The 21,843-nt window shown below is 38.1% G+C and overlaps 1 protein-coding gene across 5 annotated transcripts; it reads right to left on the bottom strand.

Annotated features, from left to right (window-relative positions):
- Window positions 1-2,703: 2,703 nt before the first annotated feature.
- Window positions 2,704-17,111, bottom strand: LOC143740227 (uncharacterized). 5 transcript variants are annotated; one of them, XM_077232294.1, is made up of 22 exons: window positions 16,713-17,111; window positions 16,444-16,593; window positions 10,630-16,267; window positions 8,820-9,117; window positions 8,142-8,256; window positions 7,967-8,044; window positions 7,219-7,414; window positions 6,909-7,078; window positions 6,727-6,804; window positions 6,232-6,464; window positions 5,973-6,151; window positions 5,791-5,881; window positions 5,521-5,657; window positions 5,186-5,385; window positions 4,926-5,043; window positions 4,754-4,845; window positions 4,565-4,676; window positions 4,337-4,423; window positions 4,077-4,259; window positions 3,837-3,989; window positions 3,088-3,274; window positions 2,704-2,934 (listed from the first exon to the last, which is right to left on the bottom strand). In XM_077232294.1, the coding sequence occupies exons 13-22, from the start codon at window positions 5,576-5,578 to the stop codon at window positions 2,907-2,909; spliced, it is 1,218 nt and encodes a 405-aa protein (XP_077088409.1). In that variant the 5' UTR covers window positions 5,579-5,657; window positions 5,791-5,881; window positions 5,973-6,151; window positions 6,232-6,464; window positions 6,727-6,804; window positions 6,909-7,078; window positions 7,219-7,414; window positions 7,967-8,044; window positions 8,142-8,256; window positions 8,820-9,117; window positions 10,630-16,267; window positions 16,444-16,593; window positions 16,713-17,111; the 3' UTR covers window positions 2,704-2,906. The 5 variants fall into 5 exon arrangements, with proteins under 5 accessions (XP_077088409.1, XP_077088407.1, XP_077088406.1 ...); XM_077232292.1 differs by lacking the exons at window positions 10,630-16,267; window positions 16,444-16,593; window positions 16,713-17,111 and adding an exon at window positions 9,699-9,884 and having other exon boundaries at window positions 6,727-6,806; XM_077232291.1 differs by lacking the exons at window positions 10,630-16,267; window positions 16,444-16,593; window positions 16,713-17,111 and adding an exon at window positions 9,731-9,756 and having other exon boundaries at window positions 6,727-6,806.
- Window positions 17,112-21,843: the final 4,732 nt, after the last annotated feature.

Genomic DNA, 21,843 nt, shown 5'->3' with positions numbered 1-21,843 from the left:
CTCCTGTTATATTGTGGTGGTGAGACTGTAGAAGGACCCAAAAAGAAGACCCAAGATGAAAAGAATGCTCCAGTGGACAATGGTGTTGGTGGTGGTGCCGCTTTTACCTCATGCCGCTTTTAGCACACGGCTGTCCAATCAAACAGCCTGTTAAGCCTAAACACAACTCCACACACCTGTCATCTGCTTGCATCCCTGTAGTTTCCAATTAAATGTATATTAAATTCAATTATTGCTAAATATTGAGATATTTTTGTCACTTTCATACATACATGCATAGAGAAGACAATAATTGTGAGATACTTTTGTCACTTTCAAATAGACAACAAAAAGAAGCAATGTCTGTAAATGAAAGTAGTATGCATTATATTAAAAAATATGGAATAGTTTTTAAAGTTAGTATGTTAACAGTGTTTTATTGTTAAAGGTAGTTGTGCAGTTTGTGTTAGTTGTGAGTTTATTTGATGGTTGTTGATGTTTACTGTCAAATAGATTATTCCCACTACTACGGGTGTGCCCCCAATCTGTGTGGAGTGGACACTCTTCCTCTGATTGAATGTTCATGTATTGACAATCCATAGCATTAGTAACAATAAAATATAATTCCTTCTAACAATGACTCAGTGCGTAATTGGGTGATAACAATCTCATGATTCTTATGCATTATAATTCAATGCATATTATAAGGTTCTGTAGTTTCATGCAGCCTGTTTATTGTTCTTTAGCCAAGCTATACAGGGTGTTGCTTAGCAAAAGGGGTCAGAAGTACACATTTTTGATATATTTTGTATAATTACACTTTTAATCGTTTGTCATTGAATTATGTAGTTCATATAGCATAGTTGCACATGAGATGGACCAATAACCGATATAATTATAAACAATATCTTAAGTAATTAGCATAAAACATTTCATAAAGATCTGACAGTGTTTTAAGGATTCAAGTCCTTTAAATGTGCCACTTTTTACACCTTCGGTGGGCTCTACTGAGATAACCTGCGGTCCTGGGTGCTTCCTTCTATCTGGTTAAATATCATATATAATTTTATTGCCACACACACACCAGGCATATCATATGCAGAGATACAGTACAATTTCATGAGCATGTCATGAACAATAATCACGACCATAAAACATAAAGATATGTGCAATTTTGGCTAAATAAATTCAGATGTGTTTTGCTAAATATATCCAGTTTTAAAGCTGACCTGATTTGTAAACTCAAGCCATTGACAGAACTGGTTAGGGTTAGGGTTAGGGTTAGTCATTGTCACAAGCTATATGCTTTTAGAAAAATATATGGTTTTGGTAGTTGAATCAGCTTTCCTTCAGTGGTAAATAGGCCAAAATTTACCACCTGTAAAGTTGGTTCCACAATCTACAATATGTACTGTAACCCAAATGCTAAAAGCCTGTCTCCTTCTTTGTCTCCCCAATCAAACTAATTAAATGTATTATTATCATTTAATGACTCTAGTGCTGCTCTGTATTTGCATATACTGTAAATTTGATGTATGTTTATAAAAATATATATATATATTTTTTTACATTTGGTCAATAAAAGTTCTGAAATCATACATAAACCATTAAAACGTCCATATTTTTGATTGATTATGATATAAAGAGGTGTGCTTTGGTGAAATAAACCTAATTATGCTTATCTTTGGTGCTGTGAGAATTTTGATGCACAAGATATCAACAACCGTTCAGAGAGCATATTTTTGACATATGTTCAAAAAATATGGTCAACAAAAGTTTATGAAATCATACACAAAACCATCATGGACGTGCACATCCATTTTGAGGGGCAGGAGCTCAAGTGAAAAAAAAGGGCACTTCTCATAATAAAATTTTTTTACAACTTTTTTTAAACAAAAAAGTATATATACTTCTCTGAGATGGGTGCCTTTTGGGTCATACCTTTTTTTTAATACCTCAAATAGTTATATTTCTGATCATTTCATGTGGTGGTGGATTAGTCAAACCTTTAAGAAAATGCATTTTCCCACCTCAGGCATGAAATTCTAATCAATTTTGAGTGATTTTCTTAATGAAAGTTGTTTTGAAGTTCAACCCCGTCACAGACCACTTGGACCCTGTTCACATATGATTTAAAAAGATTTTCAAGTAAATTCTTGAAGCAAGTGAATTCTTGATATTATTTATTGCATGTAGAATTTTAATTTTAAATTCTCACCATTTGAATACCAAATCAGCTCATGAAAACTTTATCTAACATTGGTCTTCATATCTTATCACAAAATATGCATTAACATTAGGATTTAATCAGGCTTTCGTATTTTTTCCGATTGTCCGTTTTAATATCCAACAATATTATTGATCTGTGTTGTATTATTTTCATGTTATCACTGTGAAGCTGCTTTGATACAATCTGAATATATTTTATTTTTTTATTCTTATAATTTGTAGTATTATGTTTCATGTTGTATTTGTATATATCCACTGGAAGCCTCAGTACCAAAACAAATTCCTTGTGTGTGCGCAAGCACACTTGGCAATAAAGCTCTTTCTGATTCTGATTCTGAATTGTAAAAAGCGCTATATAAATAAAGGTGACTTGACAGGTGTGATTTTACTTAGCCCATATATAAACCTTACAAGTCCAGAAAAGTGGAACAACAGTGTAACCCTGACCAGGCTCCTTTTTGCCCAGGCAAAATGAAATGGGAGACCACACATGGATTAAGTTACAAAAAATAGTGATTTATTACAGTAAATATACGAGATGAAAAATAAGCAATAATCAGTATAAATGATATGATATGAAAAAGTGTGGCGTAATCAGTCATATGGCAAAAAGGCGAACAAAAAGAAAAACAATGTGATACAGGAGCGGAATAGCAGCCATGAAAGTCCCTCACACTGCCCAGGCTGCACTCAATCGATTACAGACACCGGCCCGGTAGCTCCTCCCTGAGAGACACAGACACAAACAGAGTAAACATTAAACATGTCCCTATTCAAACTCTGAAAAACAAATGTAGTATTAATGTTATCTTTACTCAAACTGACAGGTTAAAAAAATTAAGGGTATTAAAAAAATGACACTTTTCACATAATCATTACCTGCACTCCTCTTCATTTTCACTGGTGTCTGGACTGCTGAAATCACTCTCATTTTCCTCTTCCAGCTCTATAGCAGAGCCCTGAGGGCCCAAAACAGCCTTGTATTGAAGATGCACCTCTTTCAATGTATCCGAAACTTCAGATAGACGTCTTCGGCAGAGACAGGAAAGGCCGTTGTTTTGCTTGTCTGTAAGTGAAAAACATCCAAATTACCATGACATACATTTACATTAATTCATTTAGCAGATGCTTTAAGTTAAACCCAAAGTAGGACAACAATATGCAAGTGCTATGACCTTTCTCAATTTGATCTAATGCAGTACAGAAACGTTTTTGGGTTAATTTTGTTAAGAGAATAGTTATGTTAGTATACTACATCAAGTGCTTTTGAAAAAGATGCATCTTCAGATGTTTCTTAATAGTGGCTATGGACTCAGCAGCTCTGGTTGAGATAGGCAGATCATTCCACCAGCAGGTAAGTCATGGAAAAGGTCTGAGAAAGAGATTTTGAGGTTCTTTAAGATGGCACCACAAGACGTTGTTCGCTTGCAGAGCGCAAGTTTCTGGATGGCACACACCCACCTTGCTTTGTAATATTCGTTATAACCCATCAAAATTAGATGGTCAGTGCAATGTTTTTCAACTGCTTTCTAGTAAGATATGTCTGTTGTTAGGTAAAGCTAAAGTATGGTGTCATCATACCAATCAACCAAGGAAGTAATGGTGATAGTTACAAAGATGAAACTTGCCTTCCTCTGAAGTCTTTCTTTTAAGAGTTGCCTGCAACTTCTGCAACCATGAGCAGTGCTGGGCCATTTCCTGAACAAGTATTGTCCTTTCCTCCTCCAGTCTCATTTTCAGCATGGCTTTGTTGAACATTTTTAACTTGTCTTCGATTTGTGCTACAAACAAGTAAAAAAAAAATGTATAAATAACAATTGACTTGAATCTTTACTAAATAAATCAGATGCCTCAGGAAACTCCCTTACCGCTGCCATGAACCTCCCACGGCCATGTTGGGGATGGGTTGTCTCCTGATAGTGACTGCTCCACTTCATTTAGATCAATTGCCATAGCAGGCTCATGACTGTTATAGGTCTCTATGTCTTTCAATAGCAGTCTCTTGCTCTCAGCAATCTTTCTCCGCAGGCCGTGACGGAAGTTGCCGCTATCTGTAAAGACAAGCAGAAGGTATAAAAAAAAGACCAAAAATACAGTGAGCAATTATCTATAGACAATGTCATTCTACCATTTTGGCGGTATAGAGCCTGCTTCCGCTGCCTCACATTAAGGTAACGTCCCTCAATGGACTGCTCTAGGGAAGTACCTGTTGTATCTGGAAACACAACACAAAAACACAGGCTTACAGAGATAGTGGCATGCAGTATAGTAAGCAGTAGACAGCTTAAATATCATGATCTATGATCGCCGCTTATGAGGAAGCACAAAGAGAAACATGTTATTGGTTGAAACTTACCACCAGCTGCCCATTCCCTCACATCAGACACCCACACTGCTTCATCAGGGCAAGCCAAGCTTTCTTTAAGCTCCGCTAGAAATGCCGTCTCCTCCTGAAGCCTCTGGCAAGTCTAATTCGAAGTTAAACAATACAGTTACACAAAGCTACACAATAACCACAAATTGAAACCATTTACAGAGAACAGACCTTCACATATCTTGCAGACAATGCCCGATGAAGTGTTGTGAATTTTTTGTAGTTCCAGGCCATAGCATGGATTGTAAGCATATCCACACGTGCTGTTGAGAGTAAATGTTGGGTGAAAATCATACAATAAGCATTAAAAAAAATTAGATTAGAGGAGAAATTCTACAATTACCTCCTTTCGACATGTATTTAGTTGTTAAGGCACAGCGGGAGAGGTAGCGGTTCACCTGTTCAACTTCCTCCCCTGCAGTTGACCCTGCTCCTTCTTGATTTTTACCACTCCATGTAGTCTAGAAGAAGGCATGTAAGGGATAATGTAATGTCCACCGATCATATCGAATAATAAGTAACGACAAGGCGAACCGGACCCTGACACGCAGCAGAGGGACTTATTTTCCAATGATAGTTAAGCATAATAAACACTGAACATACCTCACACTTAGAGGAATGTGCTGTAGCGTGCATGACGCTTAGGAAAGGCCTGGTTGATGTTAGCCCCTGGAGATCAGGAAGGATGTTTGCGGATTTGTGTAAATATGGCCAGTATTTACACATTACATCCATGGCGATAAACCTTGGCTTTAAACTAATCAACTCCTTGTGCAGATACATGGGGTAGGCAAAGATTTCACCTAGGGATATAAAAAATATTATAGTACATTCTGAAGAGAACATCATAATGGGAAACTCAACCAAGCAGGGGTATAAGCTGCATACAAATAACAATACAAAGTTACATTTAACAGCAAACAATTTATTAATCTCACCTCTGAACATATTGAGTGCTTTAAGGAGGAAACCATGCCGACACACCGCAACCTCCATGCCCTCTTCGTCCAACTTGAAGGTCCTCCTAGAAGTCTGCTGTCCACGAGGAGCTCCCAGATCTGCCTTGTCCAGGTAGCTGTGATGTAAATGAAACACACTATAAACACACTGTATATACTCCTTGTAATTTGAAGCTGAGGGCAGTTTTTTCACACAATCTGGGCTGTAAAAGCATTCTAATTGATTTTAAGAAATAATTTGAAACCTGCCTGTTTCACAGCTTTATGCAAGACATCAACAAATGTTGACACAGATGTGTCTTCTGCAATAAATGCTCCTTCAAAAAACGAAGAGTCGGAGCTGAGGAAGAAACCAAACAGAACATTAATCCATGCTGAATATTGAATATAAAAAATCCAGATTAGTCTATACTGGAAGAAAAAAATATCACCTTCCGCTTCTGAGAAACCGGTATAGCTTCCTATTGCCATCCACAGAGATTGCCAGCATGTCTGGGGTGCAAGTGGGGCAGGTGAAAGGTGCACCGCAGGACATGCTGTCTTGCTCAAAAGCACAATATGAAAATTCGAGGAAGCTGCGCTGCAGGGTGTCCCCGCACACTGGTCCTGACTGAAAGATGCATTATATTAAATGTTACTTTGGAGATGTCTACATATGGTAAAGAATTCTATAATATGGTGAACACTTACCCTCCCACCACACTTTGTACGGTGCTCCAGCAGCTTTGCCAAGGCTTGTCTGGACAGTGCCGGAGCGATGACTTTTAGTTCCCTCACACTGCCGAAAAGGTTGAGGGAATACAAAGTGGAAGAGCTGGTGGAAGCTGGCCAGTATCCACTGTTTATGAGGTCCATGAACTCTGGAGCCCACTGCTGCTGGCATGTTTGGCATGCAAACAATGGCTGGTGCATGTCATAACGCCCTTGGGTAATAAGAAAACAAACCCATAATTACCTGAGTTTTTAGAGAAAATCAGCTCTTAAGACACACCTTAAGACACAACTATGCTGGTGTGATTCTACTCAAGATGTAGCCAATTTAAATAAGTATTTATTTTTTGGTTTATCATAAAGACAAGATGTATTCTGTCATTTTTAAAGTACTATTATTTTTCATTGCAAAGTAAAGGCAAAAAAGGGGGGAAACAGCTGAATATTGAAAAAAGATCAGTTTAGAAATATTACCATTGATGGAAATTAAAATGACCGCTTTGCCAGATGACACAGTTATGCTGGGGACATCACAGGGACATTTTTGAGTCACTCTCACCGTTGGCAAAATACAAGCCAGCAAAGGAAAGATAAACACAAAATTAGCCTACTAGATTTATTAGATAAGAGTACAAAAGAGTTTTGCAATTACCTACCTTGGCCGTGTGAGCTGTATCCTCCCTCCCCTCTAACAAAATATTTGGATGGGGGAATAGCTTTAAAAAAGCCCTCAAGGACTGACTCCCTATCGTGGAGTGGCCATCTTCTGTGAGTCTTGCAATCACAGGTTTCACAGAACCACTGGTCTGGCAGACACTCTCTGCATCTAGGAATGAAATCAATGAACCAATATAGTCACCAACTCTTTAAAACAGCCCTGACTCCACCATAAACTTGCAGTTTATCCGATACATGTAGACACTCTAAAAACCTACAAAGTATGAAAGACCATTAATGAGATCTCACCTAACAACTGCAGGCTTGCAACAATGGCTACAAAACGGTTGGCCAACATCCTGAGTTTGGATGAGGCATTTAAGGTGGAATGGCCTTGCTTCCTTCCATCTTTGTGAGGCTTGCTGCTGCCTGAAAGCCCATGATGATGATGCCCTCTGGATTTAAGGGGAGTCAGACATAGCAGAGAGGCTCTCCATGTTTTTTTCTGCAAAGACAAAAATTTATTTAATTGACAAAGGACCATTTCTACGCAGACCCATGATTTCATAATAATGGGTAAATATATTGCCAATGCTTTCAGTAACATACATTTCAGAACTTTTCCAAATCAACTTTCCAACAGTCTAGGGCCAAATTCAGCATACTTTGAAACATGTATCAGGGTAAATTGTATGAACGTGAAAATTGAGACGTAATTCCATTGGGACAAAATTGAAAATACTAAATTGATTGAAACAACAAAAAAGTGGTTCAAAAATAGGACTCAGGCCATTGTGGACATAATTTGTGGCTTTGATGATTTATAAGCAGTTGATGTGGGTACAACTGGCCCTTTGCTAAGCCACGCCCGATACCGCCACAGGCCAATTCATGCCTTAGCAGGCCTTAACTAGGCAAGGGAGGTCAGGCAAGCTTTCGAGTTTTAACATTTTATGCCAGAATTTTACATGAATCCAGGATTTGGGTGAACTCTGCTTTCAGAACTGCCACAGGAAATTACCTAAAAATAATTCAAATGTATTTGACCGTATTTTACCAAATTCCACTTGAGGATCAAGACTGGCTGCAGGAAGATCTTCAGTGAGCAGGTAGTTCCCGATCTGGTTGTGTGTAACTACAACAGCACACAGAGAAATAAAACCAAGTTAGAGTACCAACACAACTTGATTTCTTGACAATGATGTGTAACCAATTACTATTATTATTATCACTGGTAGCTGAGGCTTTGGGCCGCCCTCCACGCCTCCCCCTTGGCTTGCCACGCCCTAAACACACCCTTTTTGGGATTGGCGGAGGGGTAACGTGCCTCTGCTCCTCGGATTCTTTCTGGTGGTTGAAGTGAAAATCATGATTAGGCTGTTAAATATCTTTTTAACAAAAGATGCAATGGATATGAAAAAAAAACCCCTCTTATCATAAATTTTATACCCTATATATTTAAAGGTGGAAAAACAATTTCAAGAAAGAATCCTTGATCAATGCATTCAGTTTGGCTGGACCAAGGAGTTCAAAAGTAAAAATTAACTCTATACCCATTTCATAAAAATGTTTGACAATTGAGAGCAGCTAGATACAATCACATACTGAATGAGTCTGAGGTACCTAGGCTCATATAATAGTCTACAGAGTGATTATTATAGCCTAAATATTACTTCGACCATTAACGTTCAATGGATTTTTTTGTACGTACAAATCATTATCTAAATTAACATTCCATTATGTCATTGCATTATGCAGCCCTCACCAATTAGTGAAATTGTGCAATAAAGTCTGCAATATACTAATACGTACTAATACATAGAATAGGACTAGGACCCAATGTAGGCACTCTACTTCATTGCATCTGAAAATTAATTTAAAAAAAAATTAAACGCCTAAAAAACACCTACCCTGGCTTCAGTCAGAGCATGTTCTAAGCTCATTTCAAGAGCCACCCGTCTCCCCTCCATGTAATTGTCATCTTGACAATCGGTGACACGTGTAGTTGTCATCACAGAAACGAGGGGAAGACAGAAAAAGAAGGACAGACACAGAGATGGACAGACAGATATAAGAGAAACAGACAAAAATGAGAGACAGACTGAAAGACAAACAGTGCACAAATCCAGAGAGGTTGGCGCTTAAAAGGGCCTTTGGTTGTGGTGGTGTACTGGTAATCTACTAGTAGGTGGGTAACGTTGGAAGAATCTAAAAAAAACAACAACAAAAAAACACTTGTTTACGAGGAGGGAGTTAATGGGACAGAGACAATGAAATGACTTGATGGATAAAATATAACATTTTTGTGACTTATGCACAGAGCTAAATATACCTTTTTTTAATGAGCAACTTTTTTCCATATTGAAAAATAGTGATTCGCCACAATAGTAGTTATGAATTTGTATAGTTTATTATATAATTTTGCGTGGATTTTTAACAATGACACGTTAGGCTGTAAAACTAACGTTAACCAATCTGGCAACACCGTTCTTCATTCTGAACATTTATAATGTTGGATAATAATTGTGGGCTAATGTAATACTGAAAATCTTATATTCCCCTGTGATTGTAGGCTACCTTAGCCTAACGTTACATGATTATATGCGACAAAAATGAACTTGAATTCAATTAACGTTAGCTAACTTTGCTAGCCTGCAAAAATCGTATTTTGGTGCAGAAAACTATAACGTCTTCAATCATTTATCGTCATAAGAATGAAATGGCCACCTTACAAAGTTTCTAAACACAACTTCTTGTCCTTATTCAAAAGTTTTTGATGCGTAACTTACATGTAAGAATAGTATCCATCTCTATTAATTACCTCTTCTACTTACCGAGTAGAAAATCGCAATGGACCTTGGGATCGACCCATACGGTGACGTCAGCGTTATTAATTAGAAGATTTAATAATAAAAAAAAATACAAATGAAACTGATTAATTGAACACAATCGTAGCATAATATATACATTTATTAAAATCAGCAAACCTCCGATAAAAATACGTTATGGAGCATGCTGAAAGCAGTCAGCTTACCTATGACAAGAAAATGCTTTAACTGCTTATATTAACGTTAACGTTACTTGCACGCGCCTTGGAACGTTGTTAAACTCACCTTAATGCCGTTTTACCTGCAGTTGAACGTTGGTTAGGTCAAACTCACCTCTGATTTAAGGTTTACCTGCAGTTGAGTGTTGTTAAACTCACCGCTAAATGCGGTTGGACATCGTGTGCGTTGTTAAACTCACCGTTGATGAACGCGCTACACCTTTGCGCAGAGGGCACTTTGTAATCAGATTACGAGGATTTTTTATACATCAAAAACCAGTTGGAGGGCCAGATAAAAATGATCTATTGGCAGCCATTTGACTCGCCCTGAATATAATGAAATATTTTTTTTTGGGGTCGTGCTGACCCGAGACGTCAAATTTCAACGCTGCAGGGTTCCAGAAAGAATCGTGCTGTTGCACGATTCACGAAAGATGCATCCAATTGGAATGCATTAGTTTAAAAAACGTGCTGGAGTTACGAAAATAACGGCAGAAAGAATCGTGCTGTTGCACGAAAGATGCACCCAATTGAAATGCATTAGTTAAAAAAACGTGCTGGAGTAACGAAAATAAGTAAATTAACGTGGCCCTGCCACGAATAAATAGATTAAATTACGTGACCACATCACGAACTGCTGTGAGACTGGGTTGTGTAAAACAATGTGACTGCACCTGAATTAAATGAGAGCTTCCTAATTTAGGAACAAGCTGTTGTTACAAGCTCTTTCTTCTTCTTCTTCTTCTTCTTCTCTTTCTATGGCGGTTGGCAACCAGCTTTTTGGTGCATTACCGCCACCATCTGGACTGGAGTGTGGATCAATGAGTCAGACTCCTACACTGTAAACGAATCAGACTAACCTTTTTACATTCTTTTAATTAACCCAGTTGTCTTTAAAAAAGAAAACAAAAAATTAAAACACATTTCTCCAGACTCTCTTTGCATTATATCATGTACATTTAGGGAAATCTGATTCTCACCTAGTTGTGATAACAATCTTTGTCTAGCTTGATGGTATTTAGGACAATTCATAATTACATGTTCTACTGTCTCTTGACTATTGCAATATTCACATTTTCCATCAACATGCTTATTCATTATAAATAACGTTCTATTTAAACCTGTATGTCCTAATCTTATTCTAGACACCACATCTTCTTCGCGCCTTTTTCTGTATGTATTCCTGCTCTTTCCCACTTTTCCTTGAATACTATACAAGTATCTCCCATTTTGTTCATTGTCCCAAAGAAACTGCCATTTTTCATTAATTTTAGTTTTAATTATACTTTTAACTTCAGCTTTACTGTATTTAATATCCATCTCTATAAAAGAATTCTCTGCTGCTTTCTTCGCACATTTGTCTGCCAACTCATTACCTCCTACACCTATATGAGCTGGCACCCATATAAATGTAGTACTAATACCAGACTTTAGAAGATTGTTAGCTAAATGGATTATTTCAAACACTATATCCTGTCTAGACTCAGAGTGACAATGCTTGAGACTTATTAATGCTGAACTGGAGTCTGACGCAATCACAACTTGCTTAGGTTTATTGCTCTCTATCCACATCATTGCCATCCATATTGCCACCATTTCTGCTGTATATACTGCTAAATCATCATTAATTCTTTTAGCATATTCAATATTTAATTTAGGGATAACATAAGCAATTCCCATTTTCTTATCTTTCTGCTTTGATGCATCAGTATATAAAATAATTCCTTCTTTATATTTACTATTTATGTAATTCTGAGTCCTGCAACGATCCACTCCATTAACCTCCTTTTCCTCCAATAATCCTAAGTCAACTGGAACTTCCGACAGCAGCCAAGGAGGTACAACTGGAAATACCACTGTAGGGCTTATCTTTAATGTACTAATTCCAATTGTTATTATCTTCTGCCTTATTGTCCATCCAAAACTTTTGATTAGATTATTCTCTCTCTCTTGACATTCCCATAAAACTGTCTGACTCATATGTTTTTCAGTATGACCTCTCAGATTTGCCCAATACACAAGAGATAGCTGGTCTCTTCTTAGATGTAGCGGCATCTCCCCCATCTCTACCTGGATTGCTGCCACTGACGAGGTCTTAAATGCCCCACAGCATAACCTCAAACCTTGGTTCTGGATTACATCTAGTTTCTTTAATAAAGTTTTGGCAGCAGATCCATACACTATACACCCATAATCAAATACCGACCTGATCATCCCTGAATAAATAGCTTTCAACGCAGGTCTGCTTGCTCCCCATTCTACTCCACGCAAGCATCTCATCACATTCAACACTTTCTTACATTTATCAATCATTTTCTGGATATGCATTGTCCAAGTTAGTCTTTTGTCGAACCAAATTCCCAAATATTTAAAGAATTCCACTCGTTCTAATTCTACTCCAGATAATTTGATTTTTACATTCAAATCTATTTTCTTCCTAGAGAAAAATAACGTCTTTGTTTTGTCTATTGAGATTCTAAACCCCCATTGAATAGCCCACTCTTGGACTCTATTTACTGCTTGTTGCATCTTATCCACCACAAAATCTATATTCCTTCCCTTTTTCCACATTGCTCCATCGTCTGCAAACAATGCTACCCCGACTGAATTTTGTACATCCTTAAAAACATCATCAATCATGATTGAAAATAAAAGTGGACTGATAATGCTCCCTTGTGGAACACCATTTTCCACACTGTAACTTTCACTTACTTTCCCATTTATTTTAATTTGAATTACTCTATCAGATAAAAACCCTTCCATCCACCTAAACATCTTTCCCTTAATTCCCAATAGTTTTAGTTTAATCAGCATGCCTTCTTTCCACAACATATCGTATGCTTTTTCGATATCAAAAAACACTACCACTACAGATTCTTTATTCACCTGAGCCTTCCTTATTATATCTTCAAGGCATACAATAGGATCCATGGTACTTCTACCTTTCCTGAATCCACTTTGATAATTTTGCATCAATCCTTTTGTTTCTATCCAATACTTAAGCCTGTCATTTATCATTCTCTCCATAGTTTTTCCCATCTGGGACGTTAACGCAATAGGTCTATAATTATTTGCTATTTGGGGATCCTTCCCAGGTTTCCTAATAGGAACAATTATAGACTCCTTCCATGCTCTAGGAATACATCCCTCTATCCATACTTTATTATAAAGATTTAACAAAACATCCTTCCCCTTATCACTTAAGTTGTCCAACATAGAATAACAGATTTTATCTCTCCCTGGCGATGTCTTACCTGCTTTCCTCAATGCCATGTTGAGTTCTGACTTTGTAAACAATACATCCAATTCCCCTCCCTCACTATCCTCATTGCCAAACACATACTGATATTTTCCAACTGTTTCTTTCCTTCCTCTCTTTTCCTCATTATTTAAATTTCCTGAACTATGCACCTTGACGAATATTTTTGCTATAACTTCTGCTTTTTCCTTATTACTAGTGATAGTTCTTTGCCCCTCAATCAGCATAGGATATCCATATTCCCTTCCATTCCCTTTCATTTTTTTAATCATATTCCAAATTCTCCCCACTGGAGTAGTTCTCCCAATAGAATCACAGAACCTCTTCCAGTACTCTTTTTTAGCTTGCCTTATTATTTTCCTGACTTTTGCCTGGGTTCTTTTATATTGAACTAAATTCTGAAAATTGTGTGTTCTCTTTAACTCTTTAAATGCTCTATTTCTATTTGTAATTGCTTCCTTACAGTCTTTTGACCACCACGGAACTATTTTATTTAATGTCTTAGGCTTAGTTTTTGGAATTGATACTCCTGCTGCAATAATTATACTATTACTAATTTTATAACATAATTCCTCAATATCTAGATTTTTATCAATAGATAATAACTCATCGCTAGCTTCTCTATACTTATTCCAATCTGCTTTTTCTAGAATCCACCTCTCTTCTCTTACTTCATGTTCATTCCCTACTTCCATTCCTATCTGAATTCTAATAGGATAGTGATCACTCCCTACCGTACTTTCCTTCACTACCTCCCATTCACATTTATCTGCAATTGTTTTTGTGACAATAGTAAGATCTATTGCTGACTCTGTGCCTCTTGCCACATCTATTCTTGTACCAGAACCATCATTCAGACACACTAACTCTTTTTCTTCCATAAATTCTTCAACTACATTTCCATTCCCATCATCCTTCTCTCCCCATAATGTACTATGTGCATTAAAATCCCCACACCAGATAATTTTCCCTGTTAAATCCTTCCAAATGTTCTCAAGTTGTTTTTTCTCCACTGGTCTACATGGATTATAAAAATTTATTATTGTCACCTTATCCTCACTTGACCTTACTTCTGTAGCAATGTATTCCAAGTCATTCCCCTTCTTAATCTCTCTATACTGAAGTCCTCTTTGTATAAAAATTGCAACTCCTCCTCCTTTACCCATATCCCTATCTCTTCTTAACGAATTGTATCCCTTAATTACAAAATCCAACCTGGGCACTAGCCAGGTCTCTTGTACACAAATAATATTAGGTTTATCTTTTAAATTTTCAACATATACCTTAAATTCTTGACCATTTGCAATTAGACTCCTAGCATTCCACTGGAGTATAATTAAAACCATTATGCAGCCCCAATCCATGTCTGTGAATGTTGTTCTTCATCCTTAAGAATATCTCTAACTCTTTCCCAATTCATTCCCTTTACATCCAAGTATTTTTCGGCTGATTTAACAATTATTTTGATTCTTTCAGTCCTACTACTGGTCTGCGCAGAACAATTGATTATCTCAGCCATGAAGATCACAAAATCTCCTTTGTTCACAATCAGTGTTTCTTCTTTTAGTTTATCACACTTTACACATTCCCCTACCTCTTTAGTCCTCTCCTTTATTATTTCAACAGGCACCACTTTTTGAACTTTCTTAGTTGCTTCTGCATATGAGACCCCTTGAACTACTTTAATTCGCTGTACCTCCTTCATTCTTTTGTTAGCTTCACATCCACCATATGCTGCACTATGCTCCCCTCCACAATTACAGCATTTTAACTTTGCCCCCTCTTCACACTTTCCGTATTCATGTTCACCACTGCATTTACTACACCTTTGTTTTCCCTTACATATCGCAGCTACATGCCCATACCTTTGGCACTTAAAACACCGCAGTGGTGGTGGAATGTAAACCCTGACATCGTAGCTCATGTATCCAATAAAGACTTTTCCTGGAAGATTTTCTTCCTCAAAAGTTATCAAGATTGAAAGACTGTCACAGATATTTCCATTCCTTCTAATTTTTAGTCGTTTTGCTTCCCTGACCTTCACATTGTTTATTCCTTTTTTCACTGAATCAACTGACTCACTCAGAGGAATCCCTGTGATTACACCTCTAACAAGCTTCTTGTCATACACCATTGAACACTTCACTCGCTTTCCATTCAATTTATTTATCTTTATTGCTTTCTGTTGTTGCTCCACACTTTTACATATTACCAGTAAAGAACCATTTCTCAATTTTTTAGCGTTCCTAATTTCCCCAATTTCTTTGTGTAAAGTTTTGGTTAGTAGGGTTGGACTCCACTCATCAAAAGTAGTCCCCTCTTGCAACAGCTTGATAAATACCTTGAATTCATCTTCACTCCTTTTCACCATTGTTCTCCCCTTGTCGATGTCACTACAATCTGATTCGTCTCTATCTTTACTTTTACGTTTTTTCTTTACTACTTTCCATTCTTCCAATTTCCCGCTTCCAACATCCATCTCCCCATCCTCACTTCCTGATCCGTCACTTCCTGACCCCTGTCCATTCCCAGCCCAGTTGTTGCCAACCGCCTGATGTCCTCGATCAACAGACAATTGTCTATGCTCCTTTCCTCCAGATGCCGCCATTCTCCTCCTCGTGTCAATCGATCGCTGTCCAGTTTAAAATGCTTTTTGAATGCGTTTTTAAATTTCCAAATGGACGTCCGTGTAACTCCAACCATAATCCTCTTCCCGACCTACAAGCTCTTTCATTCAGTGAACGCACTAAAATATAACTTACCACTACTAATTGATGAGCCTAAATTACCATATTAAGATGCAGACTTTATTGCACAATTTCACTAATTGGTGAGGGCTGCATAATGCAATGACATAATGGAATGTTAATTTAGATAATGATATAATCATTTATTTTCGAGGGTGCTTGCGAGTTACAAAAATGAGGACCCTGCGAATTGGCAATCAGCCGGTCCTTAAGAGTGGTCATGGCAAGGATGGTCAGCTGGGCTTTGTTTTCCAACGGCAGCAGAGCCAACAGCCACCAACACCACACAGGCCCACTGGGGTTACCCTGGGAAAAACAAGACCAGAATCAAACTTAAGTATTTAATGCATAAGATTATAAATGCAAACTACAGGAATTTAAAAATATGAATTATACATGGGTATGTTACACAGGCTTGAGGTAAGATTACCATGAACGAGCATTTAGAACAAATGTGAGACTGATTTGGTGCAAACATTCACCTGTGGTTCAGAGTCTTTGGCAGGCAGCTGCCCAAAATGGCTGATGATTTGACTCTTCATATCATCTTTAAGTGAAGTGAACCAGGCCATGGCCTGATCATACACAGAGTCATGCAATTTCAGGAGCTCTGTCAACTCCTCTCCTTCAACCTAAACACAAAAATTCATATTAGGTCAGAGTGGAAGACTGGTGATTTTTCTCTCTCTCTCTCTTATACACACACATAATACAACTTTTGCGCTCGTACAATGCAAAAAAAATACTATACCGTCTTATTCTCCAAATATTCAATCTTGGCTGTGTGGTATCCATCTCTCTGCCCATGACTGAGCCCTTTGAAACATGCAATGCCTATGGTGTCCACCACAGAGCGTCCATCAGGAAAAAACTTGACATCTCTCACCTACAGCATACAGCCGTGGTCTGCAAACCTGTAAATCATAGACCTCACCCATTTAACTCCATGCAATGTTAAAATGTTATGCACTTCATTAACACTTCTTTCCGATAAGGGCCCAAGCAATGAAATTATATGTACGAAACTCTGAACACAATTCTTATTTAGCCAAAAAGCTTTCGTGCTTTATCACATGCTCCGCCCAAAAGGGAGTCAGATATTTTGGATTGAGTTGAAAGGGCATGAAGTGAACACTAAAATACAAGGGGATTCATGTGATTGTCACAAATTTGTGAACATTATACCAAAACATTAAAGATAAATTGCAAACAGATTTTTGATATCTAGAATGGTTTGACATGCCACGTGGCAATACTTTATGGTGAAAAGGGGAGAATGGTTAGAGCTCTTATTTTTTTTTTTACGATTGCCTCCTGTGGGACTTATAACTACAAAACTGAGCCTTAAAAAAAACAAAAAAAAACAAAACAAGGGAGTCTTCTATGTTCCCTATCGGTCAGTCACTACAACGTAGGTCTGACTGACCAATAGGATTCTCGCTAGAGAGGCCAATCTACTTCGAGTGAAACTAAAACAAGAAACAAGCCAATACACATTGGCGTGCAATCATTTGCATCAGCTGCGCGGCCTTGCAGCGCGGGTATATAATGAGCACCAGTAGTAATACGATTCAGCTTAAGTCAAAATGATTTATGACCCTATGATTGACAGGTGGGCGGGGCTAACCTTTGACCTTCCGGAGGATGTTCCGGAGGTCCCTTTGATGTAGGGATTAACCTTTGACCTTCCAGAGGGGTGATCCGGAGGTCCCTTTGATCTAGGGATTAAGCTTTGACCTTCCGGAGGTCCCTTTGATCTAGGGATTAACCTTTGACCTTCCGGAGGATATTCCGGAGGTCCCTTTGATGTAGGGATTAACCTTTGACCTATCGATCGATCAAGTAGCCAGTTGATCAGGGTTTGACAGTTGTCTTTGATCTGTGGGTATGATATATCAAGTTGACAGTTGTCTTTGCCCTATTGACCTTTGTATTATACGTCAAGTTGCCAGTTGTGTTTGATCCGGGTTTGACAGTTGTCTTTGATCCGGATTATGATGGATGATTTTGACATTTAGTTTAACCCATTGATTTTGGCCTATTGACCCCCGGGGGGAAAATAACTTCTTGCTGTGGGAAATCCCCTCCATGCCAGCCGTGTTGGGGTTAGTGAGAAAATAATTTTTCTAATGTCGCATATAGATTAGAATTATCTTTTCAAAACAAAAAGTAAAATCATCTTACCGTTTCAGAGAATTGGGTTTAAGTTGAAAATAGTCCGGTTGAGGATCTTTTGAAAAAGTTGAATAGAGTTCCTCCGAGTGATTCTCTCACCGGCCTTTTGCATCTGACAGTCTCTCTCTCTCTCTCTCTCTCTCTCTCTCTCTCTCTCTCTCTCTCTCTCTTTCTCTCTCTCTCTCTCTCTCTCTCTCTCTCTCTCTCAAACACCAGCGCATGACAGGCATGGTCTCCGCGCTAAGTGTGTGCGTCTGTCTGTGAGTGAGACGCAACCCTATTCCTGCAGCCCTGCTGGGGGATAGAAGTGAGAAAATATCTCACACTAACTAAAGTTGAACAGCATTATTCATTTAAAATGGTTATAAATTTTAGTAATTTACAAATATTTCGCCCTGAGTTGAAAAACATTAATTCGTTTAAAATAAATATCTTACTGACGCAATTATTAAAATAATTTAAATATTGTTTTCACATAGGGTGTTTTCACATATGGTGAAAAAATAGTACATATGATTTTTAATATGCAACATTACATTCATTTATCATAAAGTTTGATTTTAAAAATATGGACCATTGGTGTTTTTAAACCACATCAGTCTGCATATCCATGCTTATGTGCATTAATATGGATTATCATCGAATGTACTGCAAAACTTAGTGCGCAACTGCTTATGTGAAACTGCTTATGTGAGAAAAAAGGCTTTTATTATGCAAATCATGGATCAGCCGTCGGCGTACCGCAGCATACTTCACTCTTCTACGAATGCTTTTTTTTGTGTTATAATGCAGCGCTATCTCAGCATCTTTTAATGTGAAAAGACGGTGGTATATATATATATATATATTGTTATAATTTAGTAAACCGATCTTTCGGATAGCTAACATGGCATGGTGTTAGAACATGTGTTGGTTAGCATCTCGTGCTACGGTGCTAACGGGTCTCACACATTGTTATGGCCGGTATATCATTTTGCTTTTGTCTGTATATGTTTCAGAAAAACATTGCTGATGCTTCTGACGCTATACTGGTAGATATTTTACCATAAAATCATTGTTTTAAACACTTTCTGAAGCGTCGCATTCAGGTATGGAATGGATATGGTTGCCCTCGTGGTCGGAGTATAAATGACATCCAGTTCACAGAAAAATAGCGCCCCCAGTCCCCCGGAGTTCAAACCACATCCAGTTCACACGCAAATAGCGCCCCTAATGCCCGGAGTTCAAACAACATCCAGTTCACAGGCAAATAGCACCCCCTAGTACCCTGAAATGATATACCATGTCACTCCTTACTGTGATAGGTCATCCTATGGTTGGAGATGATTTTGTTCAGAGTAAATTGTTTTAATCTACCTATTTAATTGTTGATGTAATGTTTTTCAATTTTCCAAGTTTTATGATTCATAAATGTTATTCATTTTAAAATTATAGGTGTGTGTGTGTGTGTGTGTGTGTGTGTGTGTGTGTGTGTGTGTGTGTGTGTGTGTGTGTGTGTGTGCGTCATCAACCATATAAAATGGTCCACCAGACTGCTTCGAATCATAATACGTTTTCCCCCCTCAGATTCAAACGTCGAGCTGAACATTAATTCATGTGAGAACTTATTGTCTATTCTTTATAAATTAAATGTACCTATTTTTTATGCATCTTTATTTATTAATTTTAATTTATTTTAAGTTTTACTTATTTTTTAATTCACAGTGGCTACTCACGGGTTTGATGCAGACAGCGCTGCCAATGGTAAGAACAAGATCCACCTTCAACGTAATGTTTTATGTTTACGGAAATCTAACGTTTTATTTATTTTTATAGATTTCATCCAATTCATCACACAGCCTGGATTCCCAGTGGTCGACCTTACTCAAGACGAGAATGAACAAGGCACCGTCGTCGTAACAGATTGGCGAGACGCAGTCGGGGATCAAATAGTTCCTACCCCCCACAGCTTTAGACCAACCAAAGAAAAAGTCTAGAAAAACTAATTATTCTGTACCCCCAAACAGTCCTGACCTGTTTTATGGTGAGGCTATCTACATGTATTAACATTTAAACTAAAATTTGTCATACCATTATGATTGATTGTTATATTTCCACACAGCAGGTTCGGATAAACGCCATGATGATGATGGTGGCGACGTGACTGACTGGGGTGTGGCTCAACTCCACGCTTGGGATCAGAGCTCTTGGACGAGCGAGCGTGGCGAAGCGTCGACCTTGAACGCCGGTCAGACGCCATTTCATTTTCACCAATCTTCGGAAGAGGAAGAGATTAATGTTGAAGAAGTAGCACTGAGCCCTCAACCGGTCGATGGACCATCCAACGATAACCCTATGATTCACGAGCTCATTCATTCAATAGATTTTTGCAGCATTTTGCAGTGCGTTTCGTGAGGCGAAAGCGGATATAAACAGGAAAATTGATGCGATTTTTGCAAGGGGGGATGAAAACCGTAGCAGAATAGACACATTGCGCTGTGAGCTACGATCATTTCAGCTAGAGATACATAGCAGATTCGATGTTCAGGATCATTTTTTTCAGAATGTGAGCGATGAAATATTTCACCGCATCCGTATTATCCAATTAATCATGGATGAGGATTCTAATAGAAACGAGCATATGTTAACGCAATACCAAAGTGAAACGCTGCTCAGGCTTCGTCTTATCTGCACACTCATGGATGGGATGCCAGAGTACATTTAATAGCTTACTCACAATCCATTTTGTATTCCGTTAGATCATGTATTGATTGATATACACTCTTTGATTTTATATTCATTTTATATAATCTTATTATATTACATGTATACGCTATGCTATTTTATGTATGCTTTGATATGCTCTATGATTTTGTAGTATCTCATGTTTTATACTCTGTGATTGTTTTATACACTGTGATGTTAGTCTGAATTTCAAAAATGGATGGATCAAAATACTTCTTTACAGACGCTCGTCAATCAGACCAATCTGACACAGAACTGTCTCCGGATGAGCTTGAAACGATAAGTATGCTTCCAGATTCTTTAGAACAGTATCTTAATGTAGAATCGTCACACCCACCTGCTGATTTGGATCTTTTTGAATTAGCCGTAAATCCAAATATGAATCTCTATGACCCACCCGTACAACACGGTGCAGGTTTAAATACCCCACCCACTACCGCCGAACCACCCCCAGATCCTGACGGCGATAGTGCAGAACATCCTACCGACAATGATAATACTTTGCGCGAAGGTGATCCTCCTACACATGATCGATTAAGTCCCCTCGACATAGACGCGTTGATTCGCCGGGGTGGGTTCGTTAACGGATATCACGTTTTACAACGACCTTGTTTCAATAGCGTATCGTTGAGAAGAACCATGAATCTGAGAGCCATCAACTCTGCAGATCTGGCCGATTATCATCGTTACTTACACGAAACGCTGAGCGGAATTGTTACTTTCACTAGAGATTTTGGCGGGGACGTACCCGTGATCAATTTGACCATGTCAGCCTCCAGTCTACAAATACCCATCAGTGCTGTTTTAACCGATGGAAATAATTATGACCCCAATTTGCTTTACGACCAAATTGAAAAATATTACAGAGCAACGATCAGTTATTATCGGACCAGGCCGTTGAGATATAAGCTACCGTTGTTATGAACAGGCAAGGAGGTGGGGGTCAACGTCGTAAACTTATGGATCTGGCCGTTGGTGAGGTG

This window comes from Siphateles boraxobius, unplaced genomic scaffold (assembly GCF_051911475.1).
Source record: "Siphateles boraxobius isolate OS27281-9 unplaced genomic scaffold, OSU_SipBor_1 17, whole genome shotgun sequence".
Classification (NCBI taxonomy): domain Eukaryota; kingdom Metazoa; phylum Chordata; class Actinopteri; order Cypriniformes; family Leuciscidae; genus Siphateles; species Siphateles boraxobius.
Note: the sequence above shows the minus strand (reverse complement) of the source record. Positions and strands in the feature narration are given on the sequence as shown.

Excerpts from the sequence above, each read along its gene's own strand:
- LOC143740227 (XM_077232294.1), bottom strand. The coding sequence starts at position 5,578 with ATGGAGGTTGCGGTGTGTCGGCATGGTTTCCTCCTTAAAGCACTCAAT. Across the intron at positions 5,386-5,520 it reads AGCACTCAATATGTTCAGAG|GTGAAATCTTTGCCTACCCC; the intron begins GTGAGATTAATA and ends TTATATCCCTAG. Across the intron at positions 4,424-4,564 it reads GAGGGAATGGGCAGCTGGTG|ATACAACAGGTACTTCCCTA; the intron begins GTAAGTTTCAAC and ends TTGTGTTTCCAG.